At 37.0% G+C, this 18,367-nt stretch overlaps 1 protein-coding gene across 1 annotated transcript in view; it reads right to left on the reverse strand.

Annotated features, from left to right (window-relative positions):
• Positions 1-18,367, reverse strand: part of HORMAD2 (HORMA domain containing 2) — a 70,225-nt gene that overhangs the window by 41,798 nt on the left and 10,060 nt on the right. The window contains exons 4-11 of the mRNA XM_059040908.2: positions 16,321-16,384; positions 15,777-15,813; positions 12,770-12,790; positions 12,029-12,055; positions 5,751-5,818; positions 3,462-3,470; positions 2,410-2,558; positions 1,977-2,230 (exon numbers count right to left, since the gene is read on the reverse strand). Of these exons, the coding sequence (XP_058896891.1) occupies positions 1,977-2,230; positions 2,410-2,558; positions 3,462-3,470; positions 5,751-5,818; positions 12,029-12,055; positions 12,770-12,790; positions 15,777-15,813; positions 16,321-16,384 (629 nt within the window). The remainder of the gene's footprint in view (positions 1-1,976; positions 2,231-2,409; positions 2,559-3,461; positions 3,471-5,750; positions 5,819-12,028; positions 12,056-12,769; positions 12,791-15,776; positions 15,814-16,320; positions 16,385-18,367) is intronic.

The following is an 18,367-nucleotide window of genomic DNA, read 5'->3' on the forward strand; positions in this document are numbered from 1 at the left end:
AATCTATTCCCTCCAGAAATGTGTATATATTTCATTAAAAAACATGTTTGGAATGTTCAAAGCAGTGAAAAAATGTTTCATACTCCATGATTCCACATCTATAAAATAAAAAACAAGAGAAACTAATCAATGCTATTAGAAGCCAGGATAGAGATACTCCTGTTGAGTAGAACAGTGACTGCAAAGCAAGGCTGAGTTTTGCTCAAGGTGCTGGTAGTATTTTGTTTCTTGATCTGGGTGCTGATTTCACATGTGTATTCAGTAGGGCTGGAATGGGAGGCAAACAAGACACCTAGGAAGTAATATTTAAGGTGGTACTCACTCTTACCTTGTTTGCCTCAGTCTCATCCCAGCCCTGGTGTTCAGTTTGTGAATATTTATTGAGCTGTATCACTATGATATATGTATTTTTCTGTGTGTATATTATACTTGGATTTTAAAATGTAAAAGGGGTCTGGTCTACCTTACCCCACAAATAAAAATAAACTCCAAGTGGAATAAAAATGTAAAAAGAAAAACCTTAAAATTTTTGTAACAAAATAAAGGAGAATATTAAAAATGAACTCAGATAAGGAAGAATTTCTTAATATCCAAAAGCACATATTAGAGGGAAAGAGTTGACTACATTAAAATTGAGAACTTCTCTTTAGCAAAAAACATCTTAAAGAAAGTGAAGAGACAAGCCACAAACCTAAAAAAAAATTGCAACATAAATAATGAAAAATAATCATTATTCAGAACATATTTTTAAATCAATGAGGAAAAGATAAATAATCCAATAGAAAAATGCATGAAAGACTTGAACAGTTACTTTATACATAAGAAAACCAGAACAGCCAATATACATGAAAAGATGCTTAAACTCACTAATAATCAGGGAAATGCAAATCAAAATCAAATAATGAAGCATTACCATTTACATCCAGGGGTTAGGCAGAAAACATAAACTTGGGTAAAATTAAGTATTGACAAGGGGACTTCCCTGGTGGCACAGTGGTTAAGAATCTGCCTGACAATGCAGGGGACACCGATTCGAGCCCTGGTCCCGGAAGATCCCACATGCCGCGGAGCAACTAAACCCATGCGCCACAACTACTAAGCCCGCGCTCTAGAGCTCGCAAGCCACAGCTACTGAACCCGTGTGTCTATAGCCTGTGGTCCACAGCAAGAGAAGCCACCGCAATGAGAAGCCCGCTCACCAGCAAAGAGTAGCCCAGCTCGCTGCAACTAGAGAAAGCCCGCGCGCAGCAACGAAGACCCAATGCAACCATAAATAAATAAAATTTAAAGTATTACTTAAAAAAAAATGTACTGACAATAATGTAGAGCACTCTCTCCACTGTTGGTGGAGCATAAGTTGGTACAACCATTTTGGAGAACAGTTTTTCATTACCTAATAAAGTTGAAAATGTGCAAGCCCTAGACTCTTTGGTATATTCCCTGGAGACACTTTTGCATATGTGTACGAGGAGGTGTATACATGAATGTTTATAACAATTGCAGAGGAAGAAAGAATGTCTGCCAAGAGTAGAATAATCTACAGAAGTGAAAATGAATGCACTCTGACTTAGGTTTATCCATAACACTTTTCTACCCCAGTAATCAAGAACTTACTTATACTTGCAGTGAATATGAATAAACACCTAGAATATTTTTAAATATGTTTAATATGCTTTTATAAGTTATAGAAAATCCCAAATTTCCTAAATTCATGGGTACCTTTTATGAAAAGAAGTATATTAGAAAGTCTTTTTTTCTTCTAGCCATGGACCACTTCATCTAACAGAGTATATTTCCTTCTTGAAGATAGTGCTGTTTTAGAATAAAGACTCGAGGTTAGGGGCTAGTTTTGTTTCAGTTTTTACACTCGGCACACTCCATTGGATCCTGTTACTATGATATGACCTGTGTATGAACTGAAAAATGCCAACTGGGTTTAACTGAAGTAATGGAGGGTTGCTACAGCTTTGCCTTACGTGATTGTTGCATTCCTCTTCCTCTTCATCACAGTCTAGACCCTGATGGGCGATCTCTGTAGGGCTGCTCTCCTGAAAGAGATTGTTCTCCGAATCAGACACTCTGGTGGCCTCGGTTGTGACTTTTACTTTCATGCTATGAAAGCCAGTGGAGACCAATCCCACTTGCAGGTTTACAGGCTCCCCGTCGAACAGCAGGAAGTGTGAGTTTACCCCTTCTTTAAAACCAGGGGGATGGTAGTCATGTGGGGTCACTGCAAAATGAAAAGGGCAGAAAACCAAGAAAACTGTTGAGTTTCAGGAGAACAAGTCAGCATAATCTTCCATGTGTAACAACAGACATCTCTTTCAAATGCTTGCCAAAATCCTTCTATTTATCCAAAATATTTACTTCAGCACTGAAGAAGGAATTTGACTAGAGGTCTCCACCTACCTGCATTATAGTAGTGGAGTTTCATAGTAAGTATAACATCATTAGGAAGGGGGCCAAGGTTCTGCATCAGTATATACAATTTACGTATCAGTAGAACACTGGCTTTCTTAACATCTTCACTGTTTGTCCCACTTTTGAAGGTTGTGCCACTGCTATAACCACATAGAAAAACAGCATACTTTTCAATCACATATAATATTGAAAATCTATTTTAAAAAGAACAAAACTTTATGATCAGATAAATATAAACTAAACTCAGGACACTCCTGAGACTATTTTAGAATGTAAATTATAGGAGTTACTGTACTTTTTGCAATGTATATACAAAGGATTTCTTAAGTAGCAAGTTCCCTTAAGACATTTTAAATGTGACCTGATTTTTAAAAAATCTGATTTACAAATAATCGCATACTATAATAGTGAGAACAATAGACTTGACATTTAATATTGGCTCTGCTGCTAACTGGCTGAATGACCCCGGTCAAGTCACTTAGACACTCTATGTCAGTTAGCTCCTATGTGAGATAAGCTTATACACATTTCTATACCTCTCCAAGTTAAATCAATCATCAGCTCTGGGCCTTTGTACCATCTGATTATCTCTCAGAGGCATCCCCTTCTCACTCTTACATGGATTATGACAATGACTATTCCTCCTGCTTTTCTTCTTGCCTACACTGCAAAACATTCTCCACACTACTACCAAAATAATATTCCTAATAGGAAAATCCACTCATGTCATCCTCTTGCTTAAGTTTCTTCTATTATATCCATCACCTTTCAATCAAATTTGAGAACAGTGCGTGTACAATCTTTCACAACTAACCACACACTCACCTCCACCTTCATCTGCAACTACTACTCAGTTCCTCTTACTCCTGTGCATTTGTATGTGCTGTTCACTTTGCTTGTACTGTGCTTTTCCCACTTCTTTTCCTGACTCTACTGAATTTATCCTTTAATACCTATCTCATGTGTCATCTCTTCAGGGAAGTCTTCCCTGGTAATCCCTATACCCCACCCCTGTTTGTAACTGTATGTCCCCTCTAGACTATGAGTGGCTATATTTTTCATCTCCACTGTACTAAGTTTAGTGCCCAACTATATTAAGTACTCAAACATTTGTTGTATTAATGAATGAATGGACAAGTTGGACTAAATTACCTTCCAACTCTAAACATTTTTTATTTCTCTCCAAAATTTTTCCCCAATTAGTCTCACATTTGAGTAGTTTCCAAGAAGGACTATGACTGCAATATATTTTTACAATGCCTTTCTCAATACTGAAAAATAATCCTTAGTAATTGAACTACTAGAGATAGTGTGAAGTCATAAAACAATCATTAAGGAAACACATTTGCTCCTTTTTCAGTTTTGAAAAACTTAAAGTTTTGTCTACCAGGATTTAACCAATTTGAAATAGGTAATGACAGGGAGGGGCTATAGCCATGTAGCACATGGGATCCTTCAGTATACACCATATTCATAAAATCATACTCATGTAAAATCATTCTCAAAACTCCCTTGTACTCTTTTAAAAGGAAAATTTTCTTTACTATAGAAGAGGTGATAAGGTAATTTTGTATGAACAATCACTTGAACAAATGCCCACCTTTGGTCACATATGCATTACCTTCTCTTCCCCTTAGTAGCAGAAAGATTTGGCCATTTCTTCTTTTTTCTTTTTTAAAATATTTATTTATTTATTTGGCTGTGCCAGGCCTTAGTTGCGGCACGCGGGATCTTCGTTGCGGCATGAGATAACTTTTAGTTGTGGCATGTGGGATCTAGTTCCCTGACCAGGGATCGAACCCCGTCCCCCTGCATTGGGAGCACAGATTCTTAACCACTGGACCACCAGGGAAGTCCCAGATTCAGCCGTTTCTGTTTTACTGTTCACCTCTAGACATATATGCCTTCGTAACAAAAGAGAGTAATCTGCTTGTCAGTTGTACTAATGTTTGAATTTTAGAGAGTAAAAGGCAGCTGTTTTATGTGTGAGAATATGCGTGAAAAGTGCTGAACAACCTGTAAAGTGTTATACAGGTGTTAGCTAATGATGGTTAGTACCTTAATTCTTGTTCCTAGAACTTATTTCCTCTTCACATCCTAATGCTGTCTGTAAATTTTACAAATGAGAGGATAATTAAGGGTGTGAATCTTGGAGAGAAATCATTAAACTTGTAATAATAAATGATGAGATGGAGCTAATAGTATGGAAAATTGAGAATTAGGCCACATTTCTCTTCAGTGTTATTCCTTTCAGAGAAACTCATCCCCCTGAGGTGCAGCTTTCTACCACCCAAGGCTTTTCTCCATCATCCACCCTCCCCACTTCTGTTCCATCTCATCAGCAATACTTAGCTCTATCTGAATCCAAAAGCTACTGGGAGGGGAATAAATGTTGCTCCTCAACAAAACATCTCCATCTTTACTAAGGACCTTCTGAAGTAAATGTCCTTGTCCTTGCTATTTAACCCATTAGTATATCTAAAACTTGGAATTTCAGACTTGATAGGAAAATGCAGTGCTTTCCAGTCTTTTCCATACAGGGACACATAGATAATTATATTTGTATGACATACTGGGGTAAACAGATGAGAATATTTGTATCTATAGGTAAACAGCTCAGGGGGTTCATCTACCCCAGTCCTGATCTGGCTATATTGAGGGTAGAAAGTGTTAATATCTTGGCATAGCAATTGAGAAACTTTGAATTAGTGGCTAGATAGAGCCTCATGGAGTTCTTCAATCAACACCACATAGACAGCCTCATTAATATAATTTCTACTGCTGTGCCACCCACCAACCACCATTGCCTCCAAAGACCACCACCATCCCCACCACTAGGTACAATTTACTGTGTGTTTATTATGTGCCAGGCATGGGTAAAGCTTTGTATATGCATTATAATTTAATAATCATAGCAACCATATGAAGTAGATATTATTAATTCCACTCTGCAGATGAGAATACTAATATTTAGGGAGGTTGATTATTCTGTCCAAAGTTAAATGACCAGTAATAGTCAGAGCTGGGGTTCCAAGCTAGATCTTTCTACCTTAGGAATTAGAACCCTTAACCACTAAACTGCCTTTAGACCCTACTAATATCACCTATAGGAGAAGAAGGAAAGAAGCAGAGGAAGCCTCTTCTACTGGCTTCATCTATGGATTTCAGAAACTTAAACAATTTTTACAGTCCCTTTTCATAATAGTGTTTTTTTGTGGGATTGTTGGGGAAGTTACAAAGGAAGTATAAGCCCTATCTCTGGCCTCAAGAAGCTTATGTTTACCTCAATCCTACATATTTCTCATGTTCATTAAACATTTAGATTCTACCTGTCAAAATCCATAGTGGCTCCTTCTTTTGTGTATTTGAATTTGAACTGGTATATCTCAGTCACTTTCTAGAAATATCAAAGGGAATAGAGAAAGAAATTATTTTCAAAAAATCCAGAATCTTATCTGATAATAGGTAAGGAACACTTTCATTGTATACCTACTATACCTCCTACATACTTGTTTGTTTTATAGCATTACATTATTCAGGAGTAATATTTCCAGATATAAAGATAACACTTTTTCTCCTCCATGCTGAAAATGAGTTAGATGGCATAATCTCTTGTTACCATCTTAAAGCTGGAGAAGCTAAAGCACAGAGTCAAGTGTCTGACCCAGCTTAGGTAAATAACAGTGGAACTAGTTAAGAAACCATTCATTCATGAAAAGGATATTTATTGAATGTCTACTTTGTGTTAGGCAGTGGAGTCACTATGGTGAACACGACAGAAAAGGTCCCTGTTTTTCTGGAAAACACAGACTGGTGGGAGAAATGGTCAATAAATAAGTAAACAAATAAAATAATTTCAGGTAGTAATAAGAGTTGTGAACAATATGAAGCAGATGCTGTGACAGAGTACAGAAGGGAGAGGTGGTGATTTGGTTTGGAAGGGCCAAGGAAGGCCTCACTAAAGAGGTGATGTTTGAGCTGAGCTTCATTGACAAGAGAGGTCAGCCATGTGCAGAGCTGGGGGAGAGCGGGGCACTCCAGCAGAAGAAACGTCAATGCAAAGGCTCTACAGTAGGAAATGAAGCCTCTTCTAGGATCACAGAGGAGGCCAAATGGCTGATGACGAGTGAGCAAGAGGGAGAATGTAGGAGATGAGGTTGTAGAGAAAGTTGTGGGGCCTTGTTAACTAAGGGGTTTGGACTTTATTCCAAGTAAACCAGAAGTCCATTGAAGGGTTTTAAGCATGGGAGTGATCTGCAGTTTTTTGTTTGTTTGTTTGTTTTCGGTACGCGGGCCTCTCTCTGTTGTGGCCTCTCCCGTTGCGGAGCACAGGCTCCAGAAACGCAGGCTCAGCGGCCATGGCTCACGGGCCCAGCCGCTCCGCGGCATGTGGTATCTTCCCAGACCGGGGCACGAACCCGCGTCCCCCGCATCGGCAAGCGGACTCTCAACCACTGCGCCACCAGGGAAGCCCGATCTGCAGTTTTTAAGATCACCTTGGCTATTTTAAGAGGGCAGAGAAGTGGGAACCATGAGAACAATTAAGAGACTCCTGAAAAAAAAAAAAGAGATATGGGGATATATGTATATGTATAGCTGATTCACTTTGTTATAAAGCAGAAACTAACACACCATTGTAAAGCTATTATACTCCAATAAAGATGTTAAAAAAAAAAGAGAGAGAGAATTCTGTAGTAATTTGGGGAAGACTAGAATGGCAACAGGAAAGCTAGAAAAAATCAGAAAGGAACCAGGGTCTAGGTATCAGGTGTTTTTTTATTTTTGTTCTTTTGATCCTGCAGTAAAAACTAGACACCACTGCTGTCTGCTAGCTATAAATATGGACAAATATAAACAGATATAAATAAGCTAGAAATAAAGGACAGATTTCCTCATGAGAGTTATACTGCATTTAAAATAAAGTGATTGCCTAATAGTTGAAGCTAACAGTTGACCCAGATACACGTACAGTTGACTGTTGAACAATATGGGTTTGAACCATGCAGGCCCACAGATTTTTTTTTTCCAATAGTAAATACTATAGTTGTACATGATTCGTGGTTGTTGAATCTGAGAATGAGGAAACAAGGATACAGAGGAACCATGTATATGGAGGGCCTACCATAAATTATACATGGATTTTCCACTGCGTGGGTGTCACCACCCCTAACCCTTGTGTTGTTCAAGGGTCAGCAATAGTCTGTGCACAGAGCTGGAGAAGGTGCTAAAGACAGGCAAGGGTATGAGTTTAAGTCTGAACACAAAAAATACCCTTCATTCATCTATTTCAGTGTTTGTTCCTTGACAATGTGGGAATGGAATGTTAGATTGATCAGAAAATGTCACAATGTTCTTGTTACTTTTGTCTATTCTGAGATTTGGTATCCCATGAATTATAGGTGAGCAGGTCCTAGGGAAACTGGCTCATGTTGCTTATACTCTAAAAAGACTGACTTGTAATGGAGTTATTTTTAAGAGAAAAAACTTTTTTTCTAGCAAGACAGGCTACTTGAGAAATCAAACCAAGTTTAGAAGGCTGCTTTGTGAGTACGAGAGATATATGAGAATAGAGGTGCCTACAGCAACAGGTTCACTCCAGACAGGCTAGATACACAATATCCTCTCTTCCGTTGATGCACTGATGCGGTATAGTTGCCCTGTCAAGTAAACAATGCCTGTTCTTCCTGACCACCCATGTTTCTCAACAAGCTCTAGCTTTTTTTTTTTTTTTTTTTTTTTGCGGTACGCGGGTCTCTCGCTGGTGTGGCCTCTCCCGTCGCGGAGCACAGGCTCCGGACGCGCAGGCTCAGCGGCCATGGCTCACGGGCCCAGCCGCTCCGTGGCATGTGGGATCTTCCCGGACCGGGGCACGAACCCACATCCCCTGCATCGGCAGGCAGACTCTCAACCGCTGCGCCACCAGGGAAGCCCCAAGCTCTAGCTTTTTGATGCTCCGAGCTATCTTTTATTTTTTTAAATGTATCAAGAGTAGATCCTTTAGTAGCTGATAATTTTATTAACACTTTATTATTTGGTCCCTAGTGCAACTACTAATAAGAGTTATGTTTGTAATTGTTTTATAGAAGATGATAATCCTTAATAACTTCCATCTGAGTCTGATTGATCAAGGAAGGTATATTTACAGCAGGCACTAGTCTCTTCTTAACACCTCATAAAACATTCTCCTGCTTTTCAGATTAATGTGTTGCCTAATAAGTATGAGTCTTTAAACTGCTCACCAATGGTTTCTATTAATCATACTGAATGTATCCACATGGACCAAAGTAACAGCAACATACACAGCTTTTCATTCTCCCTCCACACTCTAATCCATTGGCAAGACTTTTCAGGTCTATCTCCAAAGCACATCACAAGTCCATCTGGTTCTCTTCACCTTCATTTTCTTCGCCCTATCCAAGCCAATACCATCTCTTTCCATCTGATCTGCTTGCTTCTGAACTACTCCTTCTCCTCCAAATTCATTCTCTGTTCTACAGCCAAAAAAAGTTTTGAAAATGCAAATCAGACCATGTCACTCCTTTGTTAATGGTTTCCCATTGCCCTTAGAATAAAATCCAGAATTTACCTTGGTCCATGGGCCTTACTCATCTGTCCCCTGCCTACCTCTCTGACCTTATCTCCTGCCTCTTTCCCTCCCACTCACTCAGCTCCAGGCTCAGGGCACCCTCTTTGTCCATGAACACACAAGATGCCTTCCTGCCTTTGGGCCTTTACACAACTGTACTCTGGAAAATGTTGTCTCCAGCTGATGATAATAATCATGATATTTGGGCACTTCCCTAAATGCTCTACATCTATTCATTCTTACATAGCCACACTCAGAGTAGGTATTACATCATTATAGATGAAGCTAGTAAGTAGTAGAGCTGGGATTTGATTCCAGCGCCTGCAATGTTAACTACTATGTTGTTCTGCCAGTCACATGCTATTACCTCTCACAGGCCTGCATGTGGTGACTCTTCTAGCCATTCAGTTTCAGCTCAAACAGTGGCCCCTCAGGGAGGCCTTCCAGGGACTGCCCTCCAATCTTTCTTCCTCCATTCCCACCTTAGCACTCTCCAGCATACCAACTTTTATTTTCTTCAAAGCATTACGATCTATCTGAAACTGTTTTGCTAATTTTTGTTTACTTCTTTATTGTTTATCCTCCCTCATAAGAATGTAAGCTTCCAGACAGCAGGGACCTTGTCTACCCATTAACTCCTGTGTTTCAGGCACATAAGGGGAACCCAATTAATACTTGCTAAATGAATAAATATTCAGCCAGGATAGAGTTCACATTCAATTAGGATTTCATCCTACAGGATTTTTAAAAACAAAGTATCTAAAAGTATATTGTGGTTAGAAGCAGGGACCATCTATAGTTCAGTTCCTGAAGCAGTCTATTAAAAGTGGTGTTGACCACCTCTAACAGGCAAAAAGAAAAACAGATGGTGAAACAGTAGGATTTGAATCCTCACAATATTCAAATATAGTAATTCTTTATGGGTCTATCATGCATTAAACTGTGTAAACATTTCCTTAACATATTTACATTTTGGCTTACACATCTTGTTAATACCCTCCACCCATTCTGTAGTGTGTATCTGCAGAAAAGCCACACTAGCCCTCTTCACTACTTTAGTTACTTTCGTCAGTTCATCTCTTTCTTAAGATGGAGCAACCAGAACAAAGCCTGAAGTGCAGAAGCACCACACTGTGCAATGCCCAAAACTCTGTTGGTTTCTGGACTGGATAAGCACACTTATTTAAGACAGAGGTTCTCAACTGGTGTACCATGACAGACTCTTCACAAGAGTGCTGCAAATTTTAGTCCATGTGTAAATGCATTTTTGCTTCAGGTAAATATTAATGTTGTTACTGTTTGTGTAGTTTTGCTTAGGGGACAATATATACTTCTACCAGTATAAGTCAAGAAACATGGCACCATATCAGATAAATGCCAAAGAAAGACTTTATGTGAGAATGCTGTTTTGCGAGTACATAGAAGAAAGAGATCAAAGAGGTAAATAGTTCTATCAGTGACTTGGTGCTAAAGAGCAACCATAAAACAGTGTAACCCCATGGATACTTTCAGGCGCTATGAACATTGCTGTGCCATAGTTATACCATAATTATTGCTGACACATTTGGTGTCCTTTTAAGTCTTTTAATACCCTTAAACATGCCACCAAATTTTCTAGTAATCAAGAGTGTGCCATGAACACAGAGGTTAGGGATCATGGCTATAGAAAACAATATGTAAGAGATCAAAATATTTTTTCTGGGTCATAAATGATAGCTCAGAACTTATATAATAAGCTTTTGCTTTCTAACTTTATTATTACGTATATTACCTGCATCAAAACTCATTTAACAGTTTTCTTCCCACTCTGAAATATTTTTCTGTAGATAGCCCAATTTCCTCAGCATTTCACTACCTCAAAACCATTAGTTTCAGATGAGTTTTACATGCATAAGAAAACATAATAATTTATTGCACTAAGGAAATGACCAGTTTATTAACAATTTATCAGGAGATCTTACTTTGGGAAACCTCCCCTCAAACCTACTGAAGACAAAAAAAATTGAAACTAAACTAGAGACCAAGATAAAAATAGGTTTAGCTTGGGCATTGAGGAATTGTTACCCACCTCATGCACCAGTTTTCTTCTGCCTTGCTCAAACAGCTGTTTGTAATCTTGCCAAAGAAGAAAGGATACTAAAGGCTAAAAAACGCTTAACTTAGTTGTGAAGGTCACCAGTTAGGCTAAATCCATAGGTTTAGGGAAGGAAAACTGAAAGCAAGCAAAAGGGAAAGGGAAGAGGAAAGAAAGCTGGGGGGAAAATAGAGGATAGAATGAGAAGAAAGAACGAAGGGCTTCTCCCTCCATTTGTGCCACTGCCACAGCTGTCATTCAAAGTAGCACAAGTAACTATTACATATCCAGGACTATGAATTCACACTGGGAGATCAAAAAGAAGACAAGACTTGTCCTCAGGAATCACAATCTGGTTAGGGAGATAAAGTAATCTTTATGAATTAATTAAGAGTGTTAAACTGTGAGGTCCTGCTGGAGAAAGGAATTTAGAGAAGGGAGAAATTAGTGTGAAGAAAACAGCCAAAGAGGCTCTCATGAAAGCTTTAAACATAAGTTGGTGTTGAGGATGAGTAGGATTCAATAAGCAGAGGGGAGAAATTTAGAGAGAGAAGTAAAGAGGTAAAGTTTAAAAAATCTATGAAAATGTCAGAAAGGAGAGAATTAAGTTAGCCATTAAAAAAAAGTTTAGCATTATGCCAAAAAGGTCAGAAATAGAAAGGATTCAGCATCATTTAAAACAAAAATAAAAGGTAGTTTTCATACAGATTCTTACTGTTAACGTGTTAGGGAATATGCTCAGTTCTACTCAATGCTTTTTTCCCAATACCCCTAGGTAGTTTTTTAAATCTCATAATAAAGAATTGGTGACATTTATAATAAAACACACTGAAAAAGCTCACTACGAGTTACTTTGTTCATATGGTAGTCTAGTGATATAATTTATGGCTTCAACTCAGGTAAACATATTTAAATATAATATACTGCCCATCTCTTTGTGTTCTTACCTCAGGTTCCTTTGGATTTGTGTAAAGCTATTTAAGGAAAAATAAACAGCATTTAATTTCTGAAACTAGATTACTCCTTACAGAATACATTTTCTATTTGAAGAGTTCAATTTGTGCTGTATTAATTGAGTACTGAAATATATATATATATATGTATCTTGAGATATATATTTCAAGCTAGAGATAGAATAAGCTCTTATTTTGTGAACATAGGGAGTCTTTAGAGCATTCTGTGAACCCTGATTATAAGGAAATTGATAACCAGATATTTATGATTACTGCGACTGCACTACAGTTGCAGTAATTTGTTACGGTTTTAAATTTTTAAAATAACTCACATATCTAAGACTCTCAGTAGTATCTTCTCATTTTCCTTCTATTCTTAACTACATATACCGTGTTATACCAGGAAGTATACAAAGCTTCAAAAAAGTCTGCAAAACTTCAAAAACAAAGAGCTTTGAGTCTGTAAATTAACTCAGAAAATGAAATTCTGATAGCCAATAGATGAAGCAGATAGTATAGCCTATATATTTCCTCATGTATTATAATATGCCAAAGAAATATGTAGATTGTGTTCTTTTATTAAAACTTCTGATAGAGTTTTTTTTTTTCCTTCCAAAATGTCACAGGACAAACAATGAAATTCAGGGAGGATGGGGGAGAGTACTGTTTTAATATTTCACTTGCCAAAAGACAATGAAGCAGAGACAGAGGCTTGGTCTTTAAATGTACACTTACTGTAAGTACTGCCATGTGTAGCTTCAAGAGAAAAGAAAACTGTTGTTACTATACACTTGCACCTATATTATTATTATTTTCTTAATTATTATTATTATAAATAATATATTTATATATTACTTTATTATTATAATATATTACTACATTACACCTACTATATTACTTTATTATTATAATAAAGTCTAATTAAAATATGACTTTCAAATTGAAAGATCTGGGTAGGAAGAAAATACTATTCAGATGATCAGAGAAATGGATACTAATTATTCATCCATTCATGTGAGTCTCTATACCCAAGGTTCTGCTGGGGAGGGGAGAGATTGGAAAAAAAAAAAAAAGAAGAAGATAACTATCCTTAGTCTCTATAAGTTACATTCTAGTTTGGGAGGCAAAAGATATACAAAATAATTCATTATTACTAAAAGTTAATTATGCCATAAGCATCTCTAAAACTGTTTGCATTTTGAAAGTACTCTACTAAAATAAAAAATTTTAAGTCTGGTATAAGTCTACAAAACCCCTGCCCTCCCTACATCTACATTACTATAAACAGATTCTGTTTGGAAGAATAATGGAATATGTAGATATATAGAGATAGAAGTATAAGCAAGCCTATTAAAAACTAGGATACAAATGAGAAAATTTCAGGACCATAATTTTGTATCAAATTATTACCTATTTCACCCAAAAGACTAAAACTTTAGTGACACTGTGTGGCCATTTTGGTTACTGCATACAATTGATTTTAAGACTACACAGTAAAACTCTAACTTATATTAATTATTTAATTAATAGTTCATTCATTCATTCAAAAATAGAAATGGCCCCTGATCTCAGGGAACATGCAGACCAGCAGGAGAGAACAAAAAAAGCACACAGATAGGTACATCATTACAATTGTGTTAATTGCTATGAAGTAGCAGCACTGAGTGCTTGTGACCATTAAACAGACGGACAGTCTAGGCTGGGAGAGGGGTGGCGGGAGGGTTGTCAGGGAAGGCCTCCCCGAGGAAGTAAATATTTAGGCTGGGACCTGAAGGATAAATTGGAATTATCCAGATAAATGGTGTGGGGTAGGGAAAAAAAATTTGCAGGCAAAAGTAACAATATGTACAAAGGTAAAAGGCACTTGGTATGTTCTCGAATCCTTGTGTACTTGAACATGGTGAGCAATGGTGCGAGTGATGCGTTGGAAAGTATGGTCCCTAGACCAGCAGTCTCAGCATCACTTGGAATTTGTCTGAAATGAAAATTCTCACACCAGAAATTTTGGGGTGGAACCTGGCAATGTGTGTTTTAACAGGCACTCCAGGTGATTCTGATGCAAGGTAATGTTTGAAAACTACTGCTTTAGATTATTAACTCATTTAATTCTCAAACAACCCTAAGAGGTTCGTTCTATTATTATTGTAAAGAAACTAAGTTACCAAGAGATAGGTTATGTGCCAAGATCACACAGGTATTAAGTGGAAGAACTAGGATTCACTTCAGACTGACTTTTTCTAAACCTTGAGCTCTTAACTATATTTCACTGCCCCTCAAAGATGGGCACTCAAGAAATGTTGCTAAATGAATGGACAAAGGAGAATGAATGAATGCTGTTCAGTGTACTGGTGAGGACCTTCTTCCCCTCTCAACCTGTCTAAATACTAAGGGCCTTCAAAGTCATTTTCTCCCAGAGATTTCCCTCATGTCCCTCACTGGATATAACCCCTCCTTTTCCATACTTCCTTTGCACATAATCAATATCTTGCTTTTGGCATGCATCACTTTCTAATGAATATTATGGTTATTTATACTTGTGATAAAGGTGATATGTTTTATAAAAATATCAAACTGATATGAAAAAATCAAAATTTAACAGCCCAACATGGCACAGGTACTGACCAATCAGAAAAGATGCCAACTTAGCCCTAGTGCTGGGTTCCGGGAAGCTCCCCGCTGGGCCAGGTGTCAACCCTTTAGTTGCTAGATTGTAGAACAGTCTAGGGACACCGCAGAAGAGACACTGGTGGGGTGAAGGGGAGGACATGGTGGGAGTCATTTGGGATCTCAGAGAAGCAACCATTTACCACTGGATATAGAGTACTTCAACATTTTAACAACAGGTATAGCTATGCCAGTGTGCAATAGCTGATCATCAGCCATGCATATGAACGTCATCTATCTTCTGCCATGGTCTATAAGTTCTTTGTGTGCACAATCTCATATCTGTTTTATTTTTGTATCCCTCAACCCCCCAGTCAGTGTTGAATAAATCATAAGTAATAACTGTTCAATGAAAAAGGAAATATATCAGTGTAACTAAATAATCCAATGTAAGGCTTACTCACCTTAAGGTTTTTTAAAGGAATAGGAATTGAGAAGTAAAAAGAAGACAGAGATGGGGAAAGGAGGAGAAAGCAGTGGTGGAAAGTTCATTTATATATTATCTCTTCAACTAGGACTAGAGCCTCTAATTTTTACACTCTTCATAGCTGTCTTGGGCAGCAAGAAAAGTCTAAGGCAGTTAAAATTCAAGCTGCATTTTAAACAATTCAAGCTACAATACTAGCTATTTTGAGGGAACAGGTTATATACATGTGTCAAACATATCTAACAAAATAACTAACATAGAATAAAAACCGATTATTCAAGTCCATTTTTTCCTTTCATATCTGCAAATTGAATCACCACTATTTTGAACATGTTCAATGTGCTAAATGCCAGATTCTTGTCTGCCCTTTCCCACATCCTGTGGATCTCTTCCAGTGACTTCAGAGGAAATTCTTTGGTCAAAAAGATATGAGTATGTAAAACAGAAAAATGAGGGTTTCATTTCTAGTTCATGTAAAGGAGACATCAACAGGACAACAAAGACACAAAATAAAAAGAAACTGGTTCATGAATGCAAATGTGGGAACTGGTATACTGTTAAAACACAACAACAAAAGAAAGGCTAAATTTTTATTTTAAAGGGATAAAGGATGAGTCTTTGATCCTGGTGTAAATTTAAAAACATTCTTACGTATCTCTTTTCCAAAGCATCAAAACAACCTCGAATCCTGTCAAGAAATAAATGTTTGGTGTCAATTTGGACCAGATGCAAAGCCAAAAAGAATCCCAAGTACAAAACTGATGTGTTTTTTGCTGTGAAATACATTAAATTGATAACCATTTCACCTTTCCCATTTAATCATTTTTTTAGAAATTCCTATATCTTTTAATATGTTGATAGTACTTTATAAATAATACATAAGCAATTTTGAGGTAGGGAGTCACATCTCATTTTTCTTTTGACCTCCCATAATGTTTAGGAATCAAATTTTGATTGATATTTTTCTTTCTTATATAAAGTCCATTTTCTTCAAAAACAAAACTAAATCAGTATCTTAAAATAATATTGAATAATTGTTACACATTTCTAGGAAATTTTTTAAAAAAGAAGATGAAAAGAAAGAAAGGAAGAAGGCAATAGTTTTAAGGAAATGATCTTACCAAATAGACTTATGGGTATTTCAGCTATGATAAAAATAATGTTGTTCAACTTTGGTGGAATTTCAATTACTTACCACTTGATAATATGCAGTGACCCAGGACATTTTTTATCTTCTCGGAGGATTTTTAAACTGAGGTCTACAAAAATAGAAACAGTCTGTTGTACTAAAATTGTCCATACTAAATAAGGGTATTTCCTTTCATGATTTTATTTATATAACTTACTTAGTTTATAGCTTATAAAAACATTTTGAATCACTAAATATCTAATTTAAAAATAAATCCTATGTTGATAATCGACTTGGCTCCCTATTTTATTATAGATTAGCAGTCTTCCCTTCTACAATGTAGCACAACTGAGTTGGTTGCAAAATCAATTTGTGTCACTTTGATTCTGCTGAATTCTAAGTTATCATAAGGTAGTACTGAGACCATCTCCATCAACCAATTTAAAACGTACATACACCTCAGTCTCAAATCACTTCTCTGGTATTTCTCTCTCTCAATGATAGAAAAAAAGGATGAAAAATGTTTCCATGGATTATTCTCAAATATTAATTTCCATCTGAAATTCAACTACCTTACTATAGGATGGAAGAGTAAGAAAATCATATTAAAAGTTTTGGTTAAGATCAGTCTAAAATCAATTACTGATTCATGTATGACTTTGTATAAATCACTTCACCTTTTCATATTGTTTTCCTATCCTAAAATTGATGTTACCTCTATTGCTATTGAGAGATATGAAAATTATTCCATATTGGTATAACATTTAGAGATTGCCAAAAAGAGAGCAACTTAGGAGTACTGGGCATTTTTATGATATATGCTACTTTCAGTACAAACACTGAGAGGGAGATATATAACTTCCATTAAAACTGTCACAAAAAATAAAGCTATAAACAATGGTATTGACCTCCATGCACAGGTGAGTGATTGGCACACAATAAGTGCTTAATTAATTACTCCAAACATGTCTTTTTCCAATTCTATATTCCAAACAAGAGGATAAACTGCAACTATATGCTACATATAAACATTTTCACTATTACAGATTTATATCCTATAGACCAAAAGAGGACATAACACAAATGAGGCTGTCACAGTTGCAGATATAATGCTTTTGTGTTTATAGCACACATGCATTTCATTGATGCTCATGTAGAGAAACAAATGTTTAAGAAAATTAAATTGGAATGAGGCCTAAGTATATCATTAAATACAGATGTGAGAAATTTAAAGTAAAGTTAGATTTTGAAAAATAACATCTTACAAGGAAACTTGTAGCCTCTATATTTATTTTCCAAATGATACTTTCCCACTTTCATGACAAATCAGCAAAATTTTCTGAATTGTTATCACAATCCATCTTTTTAAACAAATAAAAATATTTTTGAAAAATTGAGGAGTCCTAAGTACATTCTTTTTAATACAAGAGAAGGAAAGGAGACAGAAACAGTTTGTAATACAAGGAAATGAGATCATGAGTTTAAGCACATAAGAAATAAAAGGAAGAAAAGTAGAAAAGACAGAAAATTAAGAAAAGAACAGAGCTGATTAGAATAATAATTGTCTACATATCCATGTTAATCAACAAATGGGTTTGGCATGGGTATGCATATTTTCCACATATTTGTATATGTTAACAGAAAGAATTAAACTTCTCAATTAAAATTCCTCAAGGCCGGGCTTCCCTGGTGGCGCAGTGGTTGAGACTCCGCCTGCCAATGCAGGGGTCACGGGTTCGTGCCCCGGTCCGGGAAGATCCCACATGCCGTGGAGCGGCTGGGCCCGTGAGCCATGGCCGCTGAGCCTGCGCGTCCGGAGCCTGTGCTCCGCAACGGGAGAGGTCACAACAGTGAGAGGCCCGCGTACCACAAAATAAATAAATAAAATAAAATAAAATTCCTCAAGGCCAAAGTCTACCTCAAAGAAAAAAATTCAGTTGAGACACAAAATAGTGCAAATGTACAGCATCCAAGTAGATTTCGATCTGGCTGCTGCTTTTGTAGGTACAGTTTTTTTTTTTTTTTTTTTTTTTTTGCGGTACGCGGGCCTCTCACCGCTGTGGCCTCTCCCGTTGCGGAGCACAGGCTCCGGACGCACAGGCTCAGCGGCCAC

The sequence above is a fragment of the Kogia breviceps genome, chromosome 15, assembly GCF_026419965.1.
Source record: "Kogia breviceps isolate mKogBre1 chromosome 15, mKogBre1 haplotype 1, whole genome shotgun sequence".
Classification (NCBI taxonomy): Eukaryota; Metazoa; Chordata; class Mammalia; order Artiodactyla; family Physeteridae; genus Kogia; species Kogia breviceps.